Source organism: Mobula hypostoma, chromosome 6 (assembly GCF_963921235.1).
Source record: "Mobula hypostoma chromosome 6, sMobHyp1.1, whole genome shotgun sequence".
Lineage (NCBI taxonomy): Eukaryota > Metazoa > Chordata > Chondrichthyes > Myliobatiformes > Myliobatidae > Mobula > Mobula hypostoma.
The window spans coordinates 37678326-37703847 of record NC_086102.1 but is presented as its reverse complement, the minus strand read 5'-3'; the positions used below and the strand labels follow the sequence as shown (position 1 = coordinate 37703847).

General features: G+C 44.3%; 1 protein-coding gene across 2 annotated transcripts in view; it reads right to left on the bottom strand.

The window, feature by feature from the left end:
- Positions 1 to 11531: 11531 nt before the first annotated feature.
- LOC134347940 (E3 ubiquitin-protein ligase DZIP3-like) overlaps positions 11532 to 25522 on the bottom strand; it is a 106747-nt gene continuing 92756 nt past the window's right edge. Inside the window, exons 26-31 of one of the 2 annotated variants that reach the window (XM_063050606.1) lie at positions 25337 to 25474; positions 23891 to 24042; positions 23602 to 23722; positions 23399 to 23494; positions 12835 to 12924; positions 11532 to 11818 (exon numbers count right to left, since the gene is read on the bottom strand). In XM_063050606.1, coding sequence (XP_062906676.1) covers positions 11708 to 11818; positions 12835 to 12924; positions 23399 to 23494; positions 23602 to 23722; positions 23891 to 24042; positions 25337 to 25474 — 708 coding nt within the window. In that variant the 3' untranslated portion in view covers positions 11532 to 11707. The remainder of the gene's footprint in view (positions 11819 to 12834; positions 12925 to 23398; positions 23495 to 23601; positions 23723 to 23890; positions 24043 to 25336; positions 25475 to 25522) is intronic. The other variant, XM_063050605.1, reaches the window with a different exon arrangement.

Sequence of the window (25522 nt, the reverse complement as noted above, 5' to 3'; positions counted from 1 at the left end):
TAGTACTTGGTAATGAACCGGGTCAGGTCACAGATCTCTCAGTGGGTGAGCATCTGGGGGACAGTGACCACCGCTCCCTGGCCTTTAGCATTATCATGGAAAAGGATAGAATCAGAGAGGACAGGAAAATTTTTAATTGGGGAAGGGCAAATTATGAGGCTATAAGGCTAGAACTTGCAGGTGAGAATTGGGATGATGTTTTTGCAGGGAAATGTACTATGGACATGTGGTTGATATTTAGAGATCTCTTGCAGGATGTTAGGGATAAATTTGCCCCGGTGAGGAAGATAAAGAATGGTAGGGTGAAGGAACCATGGGTGACAAGTGAGGTGGAAAATCTAGTCAGGTGGAAGAAGGCAGCATATATGAGGTTTAGGAAACAAGGATCAGATGGGTCTATTGAGGAATATAGGGAAGCAAGAAAGGAACTTAAGAAGGGGCTGAGAAGAGCAAGAAGGGGGCATGAGAAGGCCTTGGTGAGTAGGGTAAAGGAAAACCCCAAGGCATTCTTCAATTATGTGAAGAAAAAAAGGATGACAGGAGTGAAGGTAGGACCGATTAGAGATAAAGGTGGGAAGATGTGCCTGGAGGCTATGGAAGTGAGTGAGGTCCTCAATGAATACTTCTTTTCGGTATTCACCAGTGAGAGGGAACTTGATGATGGTGAGGACAATATGAGTGAGGTTAATGTTCTGGAGCATGTTGATATTAAGGGAGAGGAGGTGTTGGAGTTGTTAAAATACATTAGGAAGGATAAGTCCCCGGGGCCTGACGGAATATTCCCCAGGCTACTCCACGAGGCGAGGGAAGAGATTGCTGAGCCTCTGGCTAGGATCTTGATGTCCTTGTTGTCCACGGGAATGGTACTGGAGGATTGGAGGGAGGCAAATGTTGTCCCCTTGTTCAAAAAAGGTAGTAGGGACAGTCCAGGTAATTATAGACAAGTGAGCCTTATGTCTGTGGTGGGAAAGCTGTTGGAAAAGATTCTTAGAGATAGGATCTATGGGCATTTAGAGAATCATGGTCTGATCAGGGAGAGTCAGCATGGCCTTGTGAAGGGCAGATCATGTCTAACAAGCTTGATAGAGTTCTTTGAGGAGGTGACCAGGCATATAGATGAGGGTAGTGCAGTGGATGTGATCTTTATGGATTTTAGTAAGGCATTTGACAAGGTTCCACATGGTAGGCTTATTCAGAAAGTCAGGAGGCATGGGATCCAGGGAAGTTTGGCCAGGTGGATTCAGAATTGACTTGCCTGCAGAAGGCAGAGGGTCGTGGTGGAGGGAGTACATTCAGATTGGAGGATTGTGACTAGTGGTATCCCACAAGGATCTGTTCTGGGATCTCTACTTTTCGTGATTTTTATTAATGACCTGGATGTGGGTGTAGAAGGGTGGGTTGGCAAGTTTGCAGACGACACAAAGGTTGGTGGTGTTGTAGATAGTGTAGAGGATTGTCAAAGATTGTGGAGAGACATTAATAGGATGTAGAAGTGGGCTGAGAAGTGGCAGATGGAGTTCAACCTGGAGAAGTGTGAGGTGGTACACTTTGGAAGGACAAACTCCAAGGCAGAGTACAAAGTAAATGGCAGGATACTTGGTAATGTGGAGGAGCAGAGGGATCTGGGGGTACATGTCCACAGATCCCTGAAAGTTGCCTCACAGGTGGATAGTGTAGTTAAGAAAGTTTATAAGAGTCGTGATGTAATGATGCAGCTCTATAAAACTCTGGTTAGGCCACACTTGGAGTACTGTGTCCAGTTCTGGTCGCCTCACTATAGGAAGGATGTGGAAGCATTGGAAAGGGTACAGAGGAGATTTACCAGGATGCTGCCTGGTTTAGAGAGTATGGATTATAATCAGAGATTAAGGGAGCTAGGGCTTTACTCTTTGGAGAGGAGGAGGATGAGTGGAGACATGATAGAGGTGTACAAGATAATAAGAGGAATAGATAGAGTGGATAGCCAGCACCTCTTCCCCAGGGCACCACTGCTCAATACAAGAGGACATGGCTTTAAGGTAAGGGGTGGGAAGTTCAAGGGAGATATTAGAGGAAGGTTTTTAACTCAGTGGTTGATGCGTGGAATGTACTGCCTGAGTCAGTGGTGGAGGTAGATACACTAAAGTTTAAGAGACTACTAGACAGGTATATGGAGGAATTTAAGGTGGAGGCTTATATGGGAGGCAGGGTTTGAGGGTCGGCACAACATTGTGGGCCGAAGGGCCTGTACTGTACTCTTCTATGTTCTATGTCCTTTAATGGCCTCTGCTCATCTAAAGATCTGGTGCCAGGTGTGAGAAGCTGCAAGGACTTTGACTTTAATGGAATGGTGGAGGCATCTACAAATAAGTTATTTAATTCAAAAGGTGTAAAATCGTTCCAGGACATTTATTTAAAAAAAACTAATAGCTGCCTAATTTAGATTTACAAAGTTGCCCAACTTGACAACTTCCATTCTCCTTTCAGTTATTTTTTGTACTTTATGACCATTGTTCAACATTGTCGGAAGTCAAAGGCCTGGTGGATGTTTCCTTTAGTAGAAGAGCCTAGGGCCAGAGAGCACAGCCTCAAAGTAGAGGGATGTCCATTTAGAACAGCGATGAGAATTTCCTTTAGCCAGAGGGTGGTCAACCTATGGAATTTGTTGCCACTAGCGGCTACGGAGGCCAGATCACTGGATGCAATTAAGGCGGAGATTGCTGGGTTCTTGATTATTCTGGGTGTGAAAGGTTATTGGGGAGAAGGCAGGAGAATAGAGTTATTAGGGAAATGGATCAGCCATGATGAAATGGCAGAGCAGACTCAATGCCCTAATTCCTCTGCTGTGTCTGTTCTTATTATTCAATTTAAAGGACCTCTTATACATCAAGTTTACACTTGAGAAAGCTGTCTCAAATGTTCCACACAGCTGGGTGGACGGTATATTAAGAGAAACTCAAGAAAATCTCATGCTTGATTTTGCACTTAAGGTGCAGAAAAAAATCTAAAGACCAAAAGCACTGTCACCAAACACCAAATTACACCCCTTGCACTGTCGATCTGCCTCTCTACCAGAGGACTTTAGGTTCAGACCAAGGGACTAACTGTCAAACACTATTTACTTAAAATTACATACTGTTTGTTAGCAAGCTTGCATCTCAGTTGACACAACAGAGCCACCGCTCATAGAGCCTGGGAAAATCTGCGATCGAGTGAGCCCCAAGAACTATCTGGTGCTGCTTGTTAAACATTCATTATCACATACGTACTGTGATTGTTGCCAGGCATCCTTGATAGGTAGTTACACAAAACAGCTCTCTCATGCACAAGCACTCTTTTTGTTCATTAGTTATCTTCTAACATTATTCTCACAGTCAGTCGAAATCAATTGATCAGGTTTTAATTCTAACAACAAGAATTCTGCAGATGCTGGAAATTCAAGCAACACACAGCAAAGTTGCTGGTGAACGCAGCAGGCCAAGCAGCATCTCTAGGAAGAGGTACATTCGACATTTCAGGCTGACACCCTTCGTCAGGACTAACTGAAGGAAGAGTTAGTAAGAGATTTGAAAGTGGGAGGGGGAGATCCAAAATCATAGGAGAAGACAGGAGGAGGGGGGGGAATAGAGCCAAGAGCTGGACAGGTGATTGGCAAAGGGGATATGAGAGGATCATGGGACAGGAGGTCCGGTGTGAAAGACAAGTGGGGGGGGAACCCAGAGGATAGGCAAGGGGTATAGTCAGAGGGAGAAAAAGAGTGAGAGAAAGAATGTGTGTATAAAAATAAATAACGGATGCGGTACGAGGGGAAGGTGGGGAATTAGCGGAAGTTAGAGAAGTCGATGTTCATGCCATCAGGTTGGAGGCTACCCAGACAGAATATAAGGTAAACAACAGGAATTCTGCAGATGCTGGAAATTCAAGCAACATACATCAAAGTTGCTGGTGAACGCAGCAGGCTAAGCAGCATCTCTAGGAACAGGTGCAGTCGACTGACAAAGGGTCTCGGCCTGAAACGTCGACTGCACCTGTTCCTACAGAATATAAGGTGTTGTTCCTCCAACCTGAGTGCGGCTTCATCTTTACAGTAATATATATATATTCTATATATTGGCGAGGCTGCCGATGTGGCCTTCTATATATTGGCGAGGCTGCCGATGTAGCCTTCTATATATTGGCGAGACCCGACGCAGACTGGGAGACCGCTTTGCTGAACACCTACGCTCTATCCACCAGAGAAAGCAGGATCTCCCAGTGGCCACACATTTTAATTCCACATCCCATTCCCATTCTGACATGTCTATCCACGGCCTCCTCTACTGTAAAGATGAAGCCACACTCAGGTTGGAGGAACAAGACCTTATATTCCATCTGGGTAGCCTCCAACCTGATGGCATGAACATCGACTTCTCTAACTTCTGCTAATGCCCAACCTCCCCGTCGTACCCCATCTGTTATTTATTTTTATACACACATTCTTTCTCTCTCCTTTTTCTCCCTCTGTCCCTCTGACTATACCCCTTGCCCATCCTCTGGGTTTCTCCCCCCTCTCTTGTCTTTCTTCCCGGACCTCCTGTCCCATGATCCTCTCATATCCCCTTTGCCAATCACCTGTCCAGCTCTTGGCTCCATCCCTCCCCCTCCTGTTTTCTCCTATCATTTTGGATCTCCCCCTCCCCCTCCCACTTTCAAATCTCTTACAAACTCTTCCTTCAGTTAGTCCTGACGAAGGATCTCGGCCTGAAACATCAACTGTACCTCTTCCTAGAGATGCTGCCTGGCCTGCTGCGTTCACCAGGTTTTAATTCTAAATATAATTCTGTAGCATCTATGATAGTTAATCAGCCAGGAAGATTATCCAGCCAATTAGATTAGATTATGGGGACATGCAGTCCTCTCTTATTGTCATTTAGTAATGCATGCATTAAGAAATGATACAATGTTCCTCCAGAATGATATCACAGAAATACAAGACAAACCAAGACTGAAAAACTGACAAAAGCCACATAATTATAACATATAGTTACAACAGTGCAAAGCAATACCGTAATTTGATAAAGAACAGACCATGGGCACGGTAAAAAAAAAGTCTTAAAGTCTCTTGAAAGTACCATCATCTCACGCAGACAGTAGAAGGAAGAAAAAATCTCTCTGCCATGAGCTTTCAGCGCTGCAAACTTGCCGATGCAGCACCCTGGAAGCACCCGACCACAGTCGACTCTTGAGTTTGTCCGAAAACTTTGAGCCTCCGACCAGCCCTCCTACACCGAGCACCGAGAACCACCTCTGCCGAGCGCTTTGACCCCGGCCCCAGCAACACGGGATAGGCAAAGCCGAGGACTTGGGGCCTTCCCCTCCGGAGATTCTCGATCGCACAGTAGCAGCGGCAGCGAAGCGGGCATTTCAGAAGTTTCTCCAGATGTTCCTCTGTGCTTCTCACGTCTGTCTCCATTGTGACAGGGTCCTGAATTACCCCTATGAACTGTGCTCATTTACCCCTATTAACTGTGTTTTGAAGAGAGAGAGAAAGAGCGAGAGAGATGAACTGTTGGACTGTCACTTTAAGGCACTGGAAGTAACTTTTGGCTTTCTGCTGAGTTGGAGACAGCACCGAGCAGCTCGTAAGTTGCTATGGTGACTGAGGGCGTTATTGGTTGGACACTCAATGTTATGATTTTCAGCAGTGTGTTGATACTTTTCAAGGACAGTTTGCCTGCTTGTGATTTTCTTAGAGAGAGGAAGGAAGAGTTATTTGAATGACAGTTGATGCTCAGCACAGAAAGATAAAATAGGAGGTCAGATGATAGACCTCGGACACATGTTTGGACACAATGAGCATTGTTGTGCCCGCAGGAAAAGCAGGTTTTAGAGGATCGATCAGGCGGATCGATCCGTCAGTCTTGCAGTGGAATGGAAAAGGTGTTGACTGGTGGGGAGTTGTCCATGTGTCCACCCTTGCCGGGGGGATAGCTCCACCACAGAAAACCGGTCCCCTTTGTTAAAGTCACAGTCGATGACTTTTAAAGGATTTCGAAGGACAACGAGAAGATCGACGGCGTCAGCTCACCTGAAGATTCAAATCTCTCACTCTCTCTCTCTCCATCACTACTCAACTCAATACCACGAAATGAACTGAACTGAACTTTACTCATCATCGTAAGACTGTATCTTTTTACCCCTAGACTTAAAGAAGCTTGTTTTTTTCCCATACATATATATTCCACACTTACTTTTATATAATCATTGCTAACCCATTTGATTTATCTACATTTATATTACTGTATTGCATAGTTACTAATAAATATTATTAGTGTATACAATACTGGACTCCAAAGTGTTTCCTATTTCTGCTGGTTCTTTATTTCCGTCATGGGGTATGTGACAAAATTGGGGCCTGCGTCCGTGATATGAATAAATTGGTTGGGAGGCTTGTTTGAATTGATTGGGGAAAATCCCTTTTGATTTGTTTGTTCGGAAAATCAGCAGAAATGGATGTTGCGGAATTTCTGGAATTGCCAGACCCCGCGTCCTTGAAGAAAGCTAGAAAGTATGAGTTGCGGGACATTGTTAAGGAATTAAAGCTTACGACGGTAAATAAGGGTATGACTAAGGTAGAAATTCAAAGAAAAATAGTTGAATATTATGTTTCGACGAAAGAATTTACTGAGGATGTGTTGAATATGTTCACAGAAGGTAATCCTACTGAGGCTGAGCAAAATTAAGAATGGAGCATGAATTGAAATTTAAGCAGTTCAAGAGAGAGGCTAGAGAGACAGCAAAACAGAGAGAAGAGACAAAGACAGAGACAACTCGAGAGGGAGGAATGGCAACGTGAAGATCACGTGGCAGACAAGCAGAGGTGGTTCGAGCTGGAAAAGATAGAGAAGTTGCAGCAAAGAAGTTTAGTGTCAGACCCTGATGATTTGTGCAGCTCGGAAGGGCTTGTTTTGTGTGATGAATTTAAAAGGTGTGTTCCTGATGATGTAAGGGCATATCCAGAGGTTTTAACTCACGAGGTTGAGTTTACTCCAGATGAGAGTTTGCCAGAGAATAGCTGGGAGGTTCGGGATGACCTTGAATTTGAAACTGGGACAAGTGATGACAGCCCAGAAGAGGCAGCTGTTCCGATTGAATGTGTTCAGGTTGTGGAAGTACCCGTGAATTCACAGGGATCGGAACCTTGTGTTGAGACTCAGTTAAAGCCTGAAGTATCTGACTTGGTTGAAAAGGAATGGAGTTTTTTTATGTCAGATGATCTTGGTTTAGTGAATAAGGGGTTATCCTTGGTACCAGTGGAACGTGAGGATTCTCAGTCACTTGTATTAGACTGTGTTTTAAAAGTTGGTGATGAGGTGGAAATTGGTGAGGTCAGTGTTGCTGAAAATAATGGCAAAAGTGCTGGAAAAGGTTGGATTGTTTGCACAACCTTTGACCCTGCTTGCAGGACAAAGGCCTGCTGGGAAAGGATGTGCTACTCTGTTGAATTTTGTTTGGACATTTGGAGAAAAGCACCTGCAAGGTCATCATCATGTTATTCAGTGTAATGTTATGGAAGAAAGTCAAAGAGAAGGTCGGAAAAAGTTGATAAAGGGATTGTTTGGGCTCTTCCATAATGTACACATGGTTCTTATAAGCCTGATGATGGTGCTAAGTTTAGTAAACAATGGAGGCATGTTGACACCTCTCCAAGGTAAGGTTGGTATAGCTGTTCAATGTATGAGCAAAGCTGCTGTTGAGGCCTATGATAGCAAAACCAGAGGTTTAAAATATGAGGATGTGTCACAGACTTTTCTACCTTCCAGATTTCAGCAGGACTTAGAGGGTAGTACAGTTGATAAGAGTAAGGTGTATGAGAAAGATTTGTCTTGATTGAGGAAGGAATTTATAGAGGAACAGAAGTGAGATTCTGAAATGGTGGCTTTAAAGGAAATAGGTCTCACAGGAGAGGAGGTTCAGAGAGGGTCAGTGGGATATTACCTTAAAGATGGGGTGTAGATGAGGAAGTGGAGACCAGCCACTATGCCTGCAAGTCACGTGGTGGTTCTGAAAGTTTACAGGGCTGAAATTTTAAACATGGCTTACAGTATGACTTTAGGTGGACCTCATGGAGTGAGAAAGACAGTGGACAGGATTATGAAGGAATCTTACTGGCCTAGTTTAAGGAAGGATGTTGTGAAGTGTAACAGGACTTGCCATATACGGACCATGATTAAAGCATATGGTGTGAGAAATCAGAAAAATTGGGATGAGGGGTTTCCCCTCCTCTTATTTATTGTTGGAGATACGATTCAGAAGGCATTGGAGGGTAGTTTGTTGAAACCTGTATTCAGTTACAGGCCAAAAGGATCTTTGACCCTACTCAGAGAACCATGGTCTGATTTAGAAAAATGTGTCAGTGTGTTTAACTATGTTAAAATTCTGGGAAAGATTTAATAGGCTTTGTGTCCTTGCCAAGGGAAGTTTACAAAATGGTCGAATAAAAATAAAACACTTGTTTGCTAGAATTGCAGCTGGGGGAACTGTTATGGAACAAAATGGAGTCGTGGAATCTGATAATGGAGTGAAAAGACATGTTTACCCACTGAATCTAGTCTCACCAAGATGTCAGAATTCCATTGTTCTGGAAAATGTTACTGATAAGGTCCATCAGTTGGACCCTAGACCACAAAAGCAAGTGAAAGGACTAATTGACCTTTTGAAATGGTGCACAGGTGTAGTGCATCACATCGTTATAAGTTCAGCCCAGCCTATTAAACAGCATCCTTACAGAACAAACTTTGAGAAAAACAAAGACGTTGAATAAGAGATTAGCTACATGCTAGCAACCAGTATTATTAGGCCATCTACCTCTGACTAGTCGTCGCCCTGCGTCCTTGTCCCTAAACCGGACGGTAGCATGAGATTCTGTACTGACTACAGGAAAATTAATGCTATAACCAAGACAGATGCTTATCCTATCCCCAGAGTGGATGATTGTGTTGATAAAGTGGGAAAGGCTAAGTACCTCACAAAGATTGATCTGTTAAAAGGGTATTGGTGTGTTTCATTGACTGACAGGGCCAGAGAAATCTCAGCGTTTGTCACACCTTCAGGGCTGTATGAATACAATGTTTTACCCTTCGGGGTGAAAAATACACCAGGGACATTTCAAAGAATGATCAATTCTGTGATTAGAGGTTTAGAAAACATAGGGGCTTATACTGATGACTTAGTGGTCTGGAATGACACGTGGGAAGAGCATAATTCAGCAGTAGAAAAACTGTTTGACAGACTTTCTAAGGCCATTCTTACTGTGAACCTCGCTAAAAGTAAGTTTGGTCACGCTACTGTTATTTATCTCGGCTACATAGTAGGCCAGGGCCACCTGGCTCCTGTACAGGCCAAGGTTCAAGCTATTGCTGAAGTTCCTGTTCTGACCAGCAAGGAAGCTTTAAGAAGGTTTTTAGGAATGGTTGGGTCTTATCATAAGTCAGCGGTCCCCAACCACTGGGCCGCGGACTGGTACCGGGCCGAAAAGCATTTGCTACTGGGCCGCGAGGAAACGATATGATTTGGCGATAGGAGTCAGCTGCACTTTTCCTCATTCCCTGTCACGCCCACTGTTGAGCTTGAGCACACGTGAGGTCATTACGCACGCGTCATCCATGTCAGCGTGGGAAGGAGATCAACTCCTCGAGCTTGCAAATGATGGTGGGCTGAAACGCATGTTTGACATAACATCTCTGCCGGCATTCTGGATCAAAGTCCAGGCTAAATATCCTGAGATAGCCACGAAAGCACTGAAAACGTTGCTTCCATTTCCAACATATCTCTGCAACGAATGCAACGAAAACTAAATTGCGGAATAGACTGGACATAAAGAACCTCCTTTGAGTATCGCTGTCTCCCATCACCCCTCCATAGGACCGTGTTGTTGCAGGAAAACAAGCCCAGGGCTCCCACTGATTCAGCGATATTGGTGTGTTGCAATGATTTTATATGTTCATATGGGGAAAATATGTGGTGTGTTTAATATCCAAACGTTACTTAAAATGTTATGATGCTATTGAATTATAAGTGACTTATATAACTATATAACAATTACAGCACAGAAACAGGCGATCTCTGCCCTTCTAGTCCATGCTGAACGCTACTCTCACCTAGTCCCACCGACCTGCACTCAGCCCATAACCCTGCATTCCTTTCCTGTCCATATAACTATCCAATTTTTCTTTCAATGATAATATCAAACCTGCCTCTACCACTTCTACTGGAAGTTCGTTCAACACTTACTTCAAGCTCCCCTGATAATTGACTTATCACCATATTCATGCGAGGAAAATATGCGCTGTGTGTTTAATATTAAATTCGTTAGATAAACCCTTTTAGAAATGAAATTAAGTGTATTAGCCACTTATCACCTACATTGCGTTTGTGATTAACACCTCCCCACCCCAGAACTGAATCTCCAAAAACGATTTGTAGAGAAAAATCGGCACGTACATGCATGCGCACTGGTGCCTGTGCAAGGCTTCATGGTCATTGTAGTCTCCCCCCCCCCCCCCAACCTTCGGCCGGTCTGCAGTGCGATAAAGGTTGGGGACCCCTGTCATAAGTTATATAAGAACTTTGCTGACATCACTCTCCCCCTAACAAAACTTAGGGAAGGGTGAAAGATTTATATGGAATGACCTTTGCCAGGAGGCATTTGAATGTCTGAAAACCATCCTGTGTTATCATCCTGTGCTCAAAGCACCTGATTTTTCAAAACCATTCTCGATAGCAACCGATGCTAGTGACGAAGCTGCTGGGGCAGTACTGTTACAGAAGGGTGTGGATGATATTGAGCACCCAGTAGCTTATTTCTCAAAGAAATTTAATGTGCACCAGAAAAATTATTTAACTGTTGAAAAGGAATTACTAGCACTTATTCTGGCTTTACAACATTTTAAGGTCTATGTTCAGAGACCTCAAAATCTCTCTGTTGCTCAGAGACCACTTGTGGTTTACATGGGTTTTAATCCGTGGGTGTTCCTAATTGAGATAAAGGATAAGAATCGAAGGTTGTTAAATTGGAGTCTGCTATTGCAAGAATGTGACTTAAAAATCAAACATGTGAAAGGTACTGACAATATTATAGCTGATTAGTTATCCAGATATTAAGTTGGAAATTGTACACATTTTTGCTCTGTCATCTGATGATTTTACCTGTATTGTTTCAAACTCTGTAATTTACATTTATTACTGTATTGCATAGACAAGTGGTTAAGGCATTGGACTAACGACCTGAAGGTCGTGAGTTCGAGCCCCAGCCGAGGGAACGTGTTGTGTCCTTGAGCAAGGCACTTAATCACACATTGCTCTGCGACGACACTGGCGCCAAACTGTACGGGTCCTAATGCCCTTCCCTTGGACAACATTGGTGTCGTGGAGAGGGGAGACTTGCAGCATGGGCAACTGCTGGTCTTCCATACAACCTTGTCCAGGCCTGTGCCCTGGAGAGTGAAGACTTTCCAGGCGCAGGTCCATGGTCTCGCAAGACTAACGGATTGCGTAGTTACTAATAAGTATTATTAGTTAATAGCAATACTGGACTCCAAAGTGTTTTCTATTTCTGCTGGTTCTTTATTCCCATCACGGGGTACGTGACACCATCAAATCAGGTTTGTGCATGGTACCCACGTACAAATACAAATATCATTTCAGATCAGCCGTGCGCACTGCGTCTTGCCATCTTCTCCTCTCCTCACTACAATGGAGGAATTTTCCGACTGGGAAGGTCTGGGAATTCTCGCGGTAGTACAACGTGAAGTCTGCAAGTCGGACAGGTTCTCTGTTCATTCAGCCATGGTTCAATGCACTATGCAGGGAAAAAATAAATTAACAATCAATTTGCTTTAATCAGTGCTTTACGTCTATAACTAAAATTACTTGTATGAACATGGTCTAGGAATGAAAGGTGTTTTGCAATTTTAATATCCACACTTAAAATACAGCCATATTTCATTGGTGAATTCTGTACTGTGCACAGAAGAACTTACTTGATTAGTTTGTTTCTTTTCTACAAGAAAAGCACAATTTCTGGATAGAATCCGGACTATGAAAAGGGAAATGCTTTAAGTGTCACAGTGGATGGGACATAGTGAAATCCTGATCATTGAATTGATAAAAGGGAGGTGCAAAGTATTTGTGAACTGTTTAGAGGTGGGATTTCCAGACTCTAAGAATCTGAAAATCTCAAATATGGAGTGATCTTGTAATACTCTAAATCCATCTTTAATGCAACCATTAAAGGGTTTAGGGTTAACAACACTGAGTTTATACAAGGAGTCCAGATTTGACATCCGCTGGGTCATCGTGAGCACAAAGAGACAATTTCAGACTGAACTGAGATAATAGTTGGACGCTTGACAGCTGTGGCAGGGTTTGCACAATGCAACTTCCTACGTGGCAATGACTCATCATTCCTGGATGAGCTCAATATCTTTAATACACGCTTTGTCAGCTACCATAGTCTTTTTGTTCATTTGCTTCCTGTGTGAAGTATTCTGTCATTCAGTGATGTATAGAAACTTTTTCCACATTACACAACAGTAAAACAAGTACAAAGTGTTAGATTGATGGAGGAGTAGGTTTATACTAGCACAACATTGTGGGCTGAAGGGCCTGTACTGTGCTGTACTGTTTTATGTTCTATTAACTAGAATTTTATTTTGTATATTCAGCAACGCTGTTGGGAATGCAGTTTACTGCTATAAAGATTTATTCTACCATGGATACGGTCTTGTTCAATGGCACTTTGAATGTATTGACTCAGTCTTCATTTGCTGTAGTAGGAAAACAAAACATGAATAAAAATAAATTTCTTTATAGTACCTGTGAGTGGAACTTATGAGCACACGGTAAAATAAGCATGGATTCTGCAGTAAGTTCTTCATGACAGATCACACAAGGATCTTCTTCACTCTAGAAAATAGAAGAATTTTGCATTACAAAAAGCTCTCTATCCCTAATAATTGTACTTGGTAACAGACTAGCAGTTCAGTATTAGAAATTAAAATTATAAGATGAGGTGCCATTCAATAGCACTATTATATACAGAGCAGTGAATATACAGGAAGCCGATATAATGAGATTACTGGACTGTACTTCATATTATTCCTTCAGTTTTTTGGTGTTTTCTTTTTGTGGTCGATTGGCGAGTGAGTGATCTATTAATTTTTTTGCGTATAAGTGGGGTTTGGGGGTTTGGTGCTACTGTCACTTTTCTTTTCTGCGAGTGAATGAGTTGGGGATTGTTATGTATAGAGGATTGTTGTATTTGTGGTTGCTTTTTGCTGTGGGTGAGGGGGGAATTTTGGTGTCTGCGAGTTTTGTTTCTTTTTTCATGCTGGTTGGGGGATAGTTGATGTCTTTTCTATCAGCAACGCCTATGGTCTTTTCTGTATTTAATGGCTGTCTTCAGTAGACAAATATCAGAGTTGTATCATGCATGCATACTTTGACAATAATAAGAACCTTGGTTTATTCAGTGAATTGCTAATGTAGAACTGCAGCGGAATGGCTTTACGTTTGGTAGATATGAATGAAGCAAGTTTTTGGGAGACTGTAGGTGCTGGTGAAACTTGGCAGCATCAGTGGAAAGAAATGTCCTATAGAAAGGTCTTGGCCTGGGACGTCGACTGTTTGCTATTTTCCATAGATGCTGCCTGACCTGCCGAGTTCCTCCAGCATTTTGTTGGAGATTTGTGCTGTCAGCTTTCTTCTTGCCACTTGAAAAAGGTTACAGACTTCAAAATACTTTTATACTGATATGATGGCCTTCACTAATAAAGCTGTCATTCTGTTATCTCCCTTTAGTTAGGTAGTGCATAATATCTAGATGACAGATTTCTTCTAGTTCTCAATAACTGCATCATCAGCTGATTCTATTTGGCTATAACTGCTGGTTTATCCTCTTCCTTCCCTGCCCCCCACCACCTAAACTCTACAGAAGTAGGAGAGGGCTCAACAGCTAATTCAAAGCAGTCATAACTCATCCAAATAAAAACAGAAAAATGTTGGAAACTTTCAGCAGGTTAGACAACATTTGTGGAGAGAGAAACACAGTTATCATTTCAGTTCTGAAACATTAACTAATCCGCCCTCTTTCTGCAAGTGCTGCTTGACTTGCTGATTGCTTCTAGCAGTTTCTGTTTTCACTTCACATTTCCACCACCAACTTTTCAATGCTGATCTAATATCGTTTATAGGCTCAGTTCCCGTTCTATGGCAGGTTTGGCAATAAGAATTCCAAAAATTCAGCACAACCAGGAACTTATCACTCAGTTTGGTTTAAGTGGATGTCTCCTTACTGTGAAATGACTCTCCCGTGATATGACACACCTTATCAGTATTTATCCTATCAAACTTCCTCCAAAACCTTACATTTCAAAACAATCATTTCCCTTTTCTTAAATAAATTCCAATGACCTATTTCACTTCTCCTCGAATAGCCCCATCACCCAGAAGCCAAATAATATTAGATTAGAAATCTGGTAAGACACTGAGCTTTGCGATTATTCACTGAAATCTCTTCAATTTCTATGTTCCAGGCATGGTGTTACAATTCTATGTACACTTCTAGTAATTTTTACGTTCTGTTCTCTTTGCAATAAAGGCCAAAATTCCATTTGCCTTTCTAATTATTTACTAGATACAGAAATATTTTTTCTCCCCAAATGGAAGATGAGGAACACCGTCTTTGTTGAGTGCCCAAGTATTGGGGAAACCAAATTCCCATGTCATTTTAGAGTGGGAGATAACTCAGTCTGAATGGGAACTGTTGCACCGTTGGGTTTTGGTGAGGGTCAAGTGCCCTTCTGAAAGTGTGGACTTAAAACAAACAAGTCACATTCACTGCAAAGGTGTTTATTGTGTGCGAAACGTGGAAAACTTTTAGGAAAGTACAAAAATATTTATAGTGCAAAAAAAAGGGTGAACTAGCAAAAAATGACATGAGAAAGTAGAGATATAGAGCATTAGACCTCGAAGGCTACAGTTCTAAAACATCAGTCTGAAGTAATACACCTCACCACACTCACTCGCTCTTCACTTTAAGAAGGAATCGCCTCCCTCTAGGAGAGAAAGGATCATCCATTCTGACTGTGTTGTAAATGTGGATACATCCTTCTTCACAGTCACAGATGTCCACAAATACATTCATCACAATGAGATTGCACAATAAGATCAATCAACAATGAACCATTTACCAGGAGCCAGCACTCTTGCCCATTCCCCGAAATGAGCTCTTCGACTGAGCATGTGCATCCAACGAGCACAACGTCAACACTGCCAGACAGAGATCATGAGAACTATGGGGCTACAAGGGGTGGGGAGGAAGAAATTACTTGTGGCAACTCTGTATGGTCTCTGACGAATGGATTAGTCATCCTTTATATGGATGGTGTGTTTGATCAAGTTGGTACGTCCAGGTTGTAGTTTAAACAAGTTGGGATCATCAGGAGCATCTAAGCCTCCTCCCTCTCCTTCCATTTCTTCAAGAGATTAAGAGGGTAGACCTGGGACATTTAGCCCCTCTTTGGATAGGACACTTTGTAAGACGTAGGACCTATCTTCCTCAAAACCTCAAGGATCTTATCATCTGGCCAGCTACTTGTTGCTGGAGGTGGTAAAAGAAGCCTGCGGTCAAACCCTGCCTTGGTCTGAGCTCTCTTGAAAGCTTCACAGTGCTACCAGGTTCAGTTTTCTGCAAAAAGTCGGACAACACAGGCAAAGCCCACCCAAGAACCATAACTTTTGGCAATTTGCTAACCACTCCCACCCACAAAAGAAAGACCTGATCATCAAAGTCAAGGGTAAGATCTGTGGTAGGATATAGCTTAACATCCCCAGACACACATCCCACTTTCACACATTTAGAGTAGTTAACATTGTCAGGGAAAACTAACTCTCTCCTAATTACACTCCCAGTGACCAATAATGCCTAAACAGTTTGCCCCTTTACTTCAACAGAAACAACAGGAATTCTGCAGATGCTGAAAATTCAAGCAACACACATCAAAGTTGCTGGTGAACACAGCAGGCCAGGCAGCATCTCTAGCAAGGGGTACAGTCGATGTTTCAGGCCGAGACCCTTCGTCAGGACTAACTGAAGGAAGAGTGAGTAAGAGATTTGAAAGGGGGAGGGGGAGGGGGAGATCCAAAATGATAGGAGAAAACAGGAGGGGGAGGGATGGAGCCAAGAGCTGGACAGGTGATTGGCAAAATCATTTACACCCCGCTCTGGTCTTCTGCCTGCTCTGGATCTCTTTATCACTAACTGCCGACGGGACATCAACCGTCTCGACTTCACCGCACCTTGTCCCCATTCCAACCTCACTCCTTCGGAACGCTCTGCTCTCCACTCCCTCCGCACTAATCCTAACATTACTAAACCCGCCGATAAGGGGGGTGCTGTTGTAGTCTGGCGCACTGACCTCTACCTTGCCGAGGCACAGCGACAACTCGCGGATACCTCCTCTTATTTACCCCTCGATCGTGACCCCACTAAGGAGCACCAGGCCATTGTCTCCCACACCATCACCGACTTTATCCGCTCAGGAGATCTCCCATCCACTGCTACCAACCTTATAGTTCCCACACCTCGCACTTCCTGTTTCTACCTCCTACCCAAGATCCACAAACCTGCCTGTCCTGGCCGACCTATTGTCTCAGCTCGCTCCTGCCCCACCAAACTCGTTTCTGCATACCTCGACACGGTTTTATCCCCCCTTGTTCAATCCCTTCCTACCTATGTTCGTGACACTTCTCACGCTCTTAAACTTTTCGATGATTTTAAGTTCCCTGGCCCCCACTGCTTTATTTTCACCATGGATGTCCAGTCCCTATATACTTCCATCCCCCATCAGGAAGGTCTCAAAGCTCTACACTTCTTTTTGGATTCCAGACCTAATCAGTTCCCCTCTACCACCACTCTGCTCCGTCTAGCGGAATTAGTCCTTACTCTTAATAATTTTTCCTTTGGCTCCTCCCACTTCCTCCAAACTAAAGGTGTAGCTATGGGCACCCGTATGGGTCCTAGCTATGCCTGTCTTTTTGTTGGCTTTGTGGAACAATCTATGTTCCGTACCTATTCTGGTATCTGTCCCCCACTTTTCCTTCGCTACATCGACGACTGCATTGGCACTGCTTCCTGCACACATGCAGAGCTCGTTGACTTCATTAACTTTGCCTCCAACTTTCACCCTGCCCTCAAGTTTACCTGGTCCATTTCCGACACCTCCCTCCCCTTTCTAGATTTTTCTGTCTCTGTCTCTGGAGACAGCTTATCCACTGATGTCTACTATAAGCCTACTGACTCTCATAGCTACCTGGACTATTCCTCTTCTCACCCTGTCTCTTGCAAAAACGCCATCCCCTTCTCGCAATTCCTCCGTCTCCGCCACATCTGCTCTCAGGATGAGGCTTTTCATTCTAGGACGAGGGAGATGTTGTCCTTTTTTAAAGAAAGGGGCTTCCCTTCCTCTACTATCAACTCTGCTCTTAAACGCATCTCCCCCATTTCACGTACATCTGCTCTCACTCCATCCTCCCGCCACCCCACTAGGAATAGGGTTCCCCTGGACCTCACCTACCACCCCACCAGCCTCCGGGTCCAACATATTATTCTCCGTAACTTCCGCCACCTCCAACAGGATCCCACAACTAAGCACATCTTTCCCTCCCCCCCCCCGCTTTCCACAGGGATCACTCCCTACACGACTCCCTTGTCCATTCGTCCCCCCCATCCCTCCCCACTGATCTCCCTCCTGGCACTTAGCCGTGTAAGCAGAACAAGTGCAAAACATGCCCTCACACTTCCTCCCTTACCACCATTCAGGGCCCCAAACAGTCCTTCCAGGTGAGACGACACTTCACCTGTGAGTCGGCTGGGGTGATGTACTGCGTCCGGTGCCCCTGCTGTGGCCTTTTATATATTGGCGAGACCCGACGCAGACTGGGAGACCGCTTTGCTGAACACCTACGCTCTGTCCGCCAGAGAAAGCAGGATCTCCCAGTGGCCACACATTTTAATTCCACATCCATTCCCATTCTGACATGTCTATCCACGGCCTCCTCTACTGTAAAGATGAAGCCACACTCAGGTTGGAGGAACAACACCTTATATTCCGTCTGGGTAGCCTCCAACCTGATGGCATGAACATCGACTTCTCTAACCCGCTAATGCCCCACCTCCCCCTCGTACCCCATCTGTTACTTATTTTTATACACACATTCTTTCTCTCACTCTCCTTTTTCTCCCTCTGTCCCTCTGAATATACCCCTTGCCCATCCTCTGGGTCCCCCCACTTGTCTTTCTTCCCTGGGCCTCCTGTCCCATGACCCTCTCGTATCCCTTTTGCCAATCACCTGTCCAGCTCTTGGCTCCATCCCTCCCCCTCCTGTCTTCTTCTATCATTTTGGATCTCCCACTTTCAAATATCTTACTCACTCTTCCTTCAGTTAGTCCTGACGAAGGGTCTTGGCCTGAAACGTCGACTGCACCTCTTCCTAGAGATGCTGCCTGGCCTGCTGCGTTCACCAGCAACTTTGATGTGTGTTACTTCAACAGAAAGTTCATTTTCCTTCATATACTCTCCCTTCCCCTTAGAGTGTTCACAAGCCTCCAGCTCTGTTTCTTCCCCCTCTTGAGGAACATAACAGTATTTTGACAGTCATATACACCAGGAAGTCTGCAGATGCTGGAAATCCAAAGCAACACATACTGAAGGAACTCAGGCCAGGCAGCATCAATAGAAAAGAGTACGGTCGACGTTTCAAGCTGAGACCCTTCATCATGAAAGGAAAAAAAAAGAGGTCAGATGAAGAAGGTGGAGGGAAGGGAGGAAGAAGTACAAGGTGGAAGGTGATAGTTGAAACAAGGAGGGGAGGAGGGGTGAAGTAAAGTGCTGGGAAGTTGATTAGTGAAAGAGATAAAGGGCTAGAGAATGGGGAATCTCACAGGAGAGGCTGGAAGATTATGGAAGGGAAGAGGAGGAGCATCAGTGGGAGATGATGAACAGGTAAGGAGATGAGGATAGAAGGGGAAACAGGAATGGGGAATGGTGAAGGGGTGGGGGATGGCTATTACCAGAAGTTCGAGAAATCGATGTTCATGCCTTCAGGCTGGAGGCTACCCAGACACAATACAATGTGTTGCTCCTCCAACCTGAATGTGGCCACATCGTGGGACTAGAGGAGGCCACGGACTGACATCTCAGAATGGGAATGGGAAGTGGAATTGAAATGTGTGGCTACATGGAGATTCCACTTTTTCTGGCAGATGGAGCTTAGGTGTTCAGCGAAGCTGTCTCCCAGTCTACGTCAGGTCTCACCGATGTAGAGGAGGCCACACTGGGAGGACCAGATACAGCAGATGACCCAGAAGACTCACAGGTGAAGTGTTGTCTCACCTGGAAGGAGTGTTTTGGGGCCCTGAGTAGTGTTGAGAGAGGAGGTTGTTCTGCTTGCAAGGATAAATACCAGGAGGGAGATCAGTGGGGAGGGACGAATGGACAAGAGAGTCGCATAAGCAGCGATCCTGCGGAAAATGAAGGGGAGGGAAAGATGTGCCTGGTGGTGGGATCCTGTTGGAGAAGTGGCTGAACTTCATGGAGAATGATGTGCTGGACACGGAGGCTTGTTGGGTGGTAGATGAGGACAAGAGAAATCCTATCCCTAGTGTGGTGGCAGGAGGAAGGGGTGAAGGCAGACATGTATGAAATGGAAGAGATGTGGGTGAAGGCAATGTAGATGGTTGAGTGCTTAAGGGGACAAGAAGAATCTTTGTGGCCTGGCTGTTGACAGAAACATAGAAACTAGGTGCAGGAGTAGGCCATTCGGCCCTTCGAGCCTGCACCGCCATTTATTATGATCATGGCTGATCATCCAACTCAGAACCCAGCCTTCCCTCCATACCCCCTGACCCCTGTAGCCACAAGGGCCATATCTAACTTCCTTTTAAACATAGCTAATGAACTGGCCTCAACAGTTTGCTGTGGCAGAGAATTCCACAGATTCACCACTCTCTGTGTGAAGAAGTTTTTCCTAACCTCGGTCCTAAAAGGCTTCCCCTCTATCCTCAAACTGTGACCCCTCGTTCTAGACCTCCCCAACATCGGGAACAATCTTCCCGCATCTAGCCTGTCCAATCCCTTTAGGATCTTATACGTTTCAATCAGATCCCGCCTCAATCTTCTAAATTCCAACGAGTACAAGCCCAGTTCATCCAGTCTTTCTTCATATGAAAGACCTGCCATCCCAGGAATCAATCTGGTGAACCTTCTTTGTACTCCCTCTATGGCAAAGATGTCTTTCCTCAGATTAGGGGACCAAAACTGCGCACAATACTCCAGGTGTGGTCTCACCAAGGCCTTGTACAACTGCAGTAGTACCTCCCTGCTCCTGTACTCGAATCCTCTCGCTATAAATGCCAGCATACCGTTCGCCTTTTTCACCGCCTGCTGTACCTGCATGCCCACTTTCAATGACTGGTGTATAATGACACCCAGGTCTCGTTGCACCTCCCCTTTTCCTAATCGGCCACCATTCAGATAATAATCTGTTTTCCTATTTTTGCCACCAAAGTGGATAACTTCACATTTATCCACATTAAATTGCATCTGCCATGAGTTTGCCCACTCACCCAACCTATCCAAGTCACCCTGCATCCTCTTAGCATCCTCCTCACTGCTAACACTGCCACCCAACTTCGTGTCATCCGCAAACTTGGAGATGCTGCATTTAATTCCCTCATCCAAGTCATTAATATATATTGTAAACAACTGGGGTCCCAGCACTGAGCCTTGCGGTACCCCACTAGTCACCGCCTGCCATTCTGAAAAGGTCCCGTTTATTCCCACTCTTTGCTTCCTGTCTGCTAACCAATTCTCCACCCACACCAATACCTTACCCCCAATACCGTGTACTTTAAGTTTGCACACTAATCTCCTGTGTGGGACCTTGTCAAAAGCCTTTTGAAAATCCAAATATACCACATCCACTGGTTCTCCCCTATCCACTCTACTAGTTACATCCTCAAAAAATTCTATGAGATTCGTCAGACATGATTTTCCTTTCACAAATCCATGCTGACTTTGTCCGATCATTTCACCGCTTTCCAAATGTGCTGTTATCACATCCTTGATAACTGACTCCAGCAGTTTCCCCACCACCGACGTTAGGCTAACCGGCCTATAATTCCCCGGTTTCTCTCTCCCTCCTTTTTTAAAAAGTGGGGTTACATTAGCCACCCTCCAATCCTCAGGAACTAGTCCAGAATCTAACGAGTTTTGAAAAATTATCACTAATGCATCCACTATTTCTTGGGCCACTTCCTTAAGCACTCTGGGATGCAGACCATCTGGCCCTGGGGATTTATCTGCCTTCAATCCCTTCAATTTACCTAACACCACTTCCCTACTAACATGTATTTCGCTCAGTTCCTCCATCTCACTGGACCCTCTGTCCCTTACTATTTCTGGAAGATTATTTATGTCCTCAAAGCAGCAAATCAAAGGCTCAGTCTTCCCACTGTCTTTCTCTTGTGTAGACAAAGGTGTAACTTTCGTAGGTCCCAGAGTAGCTTTACTCACAGCAGCTGTACTCTCCTCCCGTGGCTGGATCGAAACTGGCTAGACCAACTCTCGCCAGGCATTCATGTACAGGTGGGCCACGGCTAAACCATTCACAGGTTCACGTTCCTTTACCATATACAGCCATCTCCTAGCAGGACATGTAGCAGCTACTCTAGCATGATGACCTCGCTCTCTGATGTCATCCTTGGTCCTGGGCCCTGACTTCACCCACCAGCGATACAGTCTCTTCAGGCGATGGTAGGTCTCCTTTGGTGACTCCCTCGGTGGTGTCGACCAAGCTCGGAACTTCAACTGGTAGGTTTACGGATGGACGTCAAGCTTGGCAAGGAGAGCTTCCTTCAGTTGAGGATACTGATTGGACACCTCCTCATCCATCGCAGAGTAGGCCTCCTTCACCTGCCTGGAGAGGGTACTTGGGAGCTGGTAGGGGTAGCCTTGGGCTGGAACTTTCTGCAGTTCGTGAGTGAACGCTGGGTGTCCCCCATAGCAAGAACTGTACCAATTCCCCTTGCCCTCCTCTGGCTGGGGTGGCATCATTAGATGGGTTTTCATCTAATCAGAACCCCTCAATCAGCCGTTCCTGCTGGTCAATCAGGAATCTATCCAAGAGAGTCGGACACCTGGAGCGGACTTGCTGGGCCAGCACCTGAGGCTGCATGCTCCTCTCTTTCTGACTCCGCGGGATCCCGTCGCTCGTCATCAGATCCTTCATGCCTGGCTGAAAAAGGAGCTGTTGTCTGTGAGCGCAAACCAGTCCTTTTTTTTAAAAAAACACCCTCATTTTCTTGCTGTTTACCATCCCACCACTGCATCAGCTATCACGCCGTTGGGTTTTAGAGAGGGCCGTGTGCCCTTACAAAGGTGTGGACTTAAAAAAAAAATCAGATGACAGGCCACAATAGCACATTCAATGCAAAGGTGTTTATTGTGTGCAAGAGCTGGAAAACATTTAGCACAATACAATAAAAAAAAAGGCAAAAGAGAAAGTAGAGATACAGAGCATCAGACCTTTAGGACTTCAGCTGCAAAACATCAGTCTGAAGTAATGCATCGCTCTCTCTCTTACTCACTCACTCTCTCTCTCTCTCTCTCACTCACAAGAAACTTTAAGAAGGAATCTCCTTACTCTAGGAAAAAAAGGGATAGACCATTCTTTGGAATGCGGCGATGTGGGTCTGGAACAATTACACAAAACCAAAATACAGGAATTCACATCCTCCTTCACAATCACAAATGTCCACAAATACATTTGTCACAATAAGCTCACAATGGCATTGCGCAATGAAATCGATCAACTAGCCACTTTGCAGGAGCCAGCACTGTTCCCCATCCCCCAACATGAAAACTCTCTCACTGAGCATGTGCACCCGTTAAGTGCAGCATCGGCACTGCCAGACAGAGCTCGTGAGAATTACAGGGCTGCTGGGGGAAGGGGAGAGGATGAAATCACTTGTGGCAATCCTGCTCAGTCACATGAACTCACGTCTATGCATAGTCTCTGATGCATCAAATTCACCTTAAGCTTTGTAATTTGTAAAACAATTCATGCAGGTGATTAACCTTGTTCTCCATGAGTACAGATTAGAATTTATATTTGCACCCTGTGGGTTTCCTTCATCCTTTACTTTAATATAAATTTTTGGAATTCTTATTGCTAAAACTGGCATTGGTGGGATTTTCAATAGAGACCTTTTTTTTTATGTGGAAAGGCGAGGAGAATAGTAAAAACTTTATTTAAAGAAAGGTTATATTTTGGGGGGGGGGGGAAATTAACTTTATAAACACAGCATTTAGCAGATTACCAAGGCTGCAGCTCCTTCCCAGGGCTTAAATCCCTGCTGTCTAGATGAATGCCAAACAGATGTCTTGGAGGGGTTATTCTGACCTCTGTTACTCTTCTGAAATGCAGAAAGACAAAGGATAAAGATAAATGTTAACTCTTTAAATAAATAGAATAAAGCTGTATATTACTCCACTGTTGCCTGAATAGCAATCACACAGTTACCTCAGACAGTTTTGACTCCACTAATCGGGCTACTTTATTTATAATTTCATCATATGATAATCCAGACAGGGATCCACCATTCGACAGCCTCACTTCCTTTAGATAATCTGTCAGTGAATTTCTAAAACACAAGCACAAAATTAAATAATTTTGCAAGTTTCTGAGATAAAACACGAACCATGTACCGCTAGCTAGAATCAAATGTGCAGTGGTGGGAGTAAAGTAAATACTTGTTGAAACTATTATGATGCAATTCTCTGAACTTCGCAGTTTTGCCTCTGATGCTTACCTTGTAAATTGTGGGTAATATGTTGAGAGTTTCTCCATAATTCTTTCAAAGCTGTTTTTCCCACGGATTCCTCCTGCTGATGCAACGTCCCTTGCTGCTCCTCCGCTGTGCCAAGCTACAACTTGATTGAATGCTGGGGCAGTCACTTGAATCTACGGATTCATGTAATTGGTAGTTAATAGTATTGTGACATGTCCCGAGATAGAGTAAAAACTTCACTGCTTCGCATTCCATCTATACAGATTATTTCAAAACATGAAGTACATGAAGGTAGTACTAAGGAAAAAAACGAGATGCAGAACATAGAAAATGTTACCGAGAAAATGCCTTCCAGGTTGACAATAAGGTGTAAGGGCCATGCTGAGGTAGAATTGTGATGTCAAGCGTTCATCTTTATTGTGGTCCAGTCACTAATCTTATAACAATGGGATAGGAGCCATCCTTGAGCCTGGTGGTGCGTGCTTATAAACTTTTATTACCTTCTGCCCAGTGGAAGGAGGGAGAAGAGAGGATGTCCAGGGTGAAAATGTCCAAGGCAGTGGGAAGTGTTGACAGGGTCCATGGAAAAGAGATTGATTACTGCGATGGACTGAACTGTGTCCACAACTTACTGCAATTTCTTGCAGTCTTGGGCAGAACAGTTGCAAAACCGAGCTGTGATGGTCAACAGGGACATGCTGAATTCCCTCAGCTTTCTGAGCAAATCGAAGTACTGGTGTACCTTCTTGGTCCGACTGTCTAAATAACTGGGTCAGCTCAAGCTGTTGTTAACGTTTATGCCTAGGAACTCGAAGCTCTAAACCATCACCATCTCTGTACCAAGCAGGCTGTTCACAGGATTAACAAAAGTAACCTGCATATATGTTAACTAAACTATTGAATGTATGAGATTACCCTCCCATCTTTTCAAGCCTATTACTTCAGAAATACTTTAAGTGCTGTCATCCAGGTAGTGCCACTGAAACTAGAGGTTACTTGCTGCAGTAAATCTCAAACATTCATCACACACCGAAGTATCCATGGCATGCACATCAGTCAGGATCAGAAGCATTCTGCTAAAATTTAAGTAAAAGACATTACTAAAGATCTCACACAAAATGCTGGAGGAACTCAGCAGGTCAGGCATCCTCTACGGAACTGAATAAACAGTTAACATTTTGGGCCAAGACCCTTCCTAAGTCTTGAGAAAGGGTCTTGGCCTAAAACACCAACTGTTAGTTTATTTCCATAGATGCTGCCCGACCTGTTGCATTTTTTTGTTTTTTTTCCTTTGGATTTCCAGCACCGGCAGACTTTCTTCTGTTTATTATTCCTTCTGGAAGACTGTTAACTATGGCAGGATATAACTTAGAGGAAAATGTCAGTGGGTCATTTGCCACCAACTGCATTAAAGACCATAAGAATATTTGCAGAATTTTTCCATCATCATGCGGGTAACATGCACACCTGTTCCTGTCCAGACATAGAAACTTCTGGCTGTGCCTTGACAACTGCGGACCTTCCATTAGCAGAACTGGATTGTCCGGATCCAGCCTGCCAATAGTTTGATTTCATTTGTAAATGTTGTTCCAGAAAATGTTTCATCTGAAAATCAGAAGAAAAACAGCACTTGAGGTTTCACTGAATCTTTGG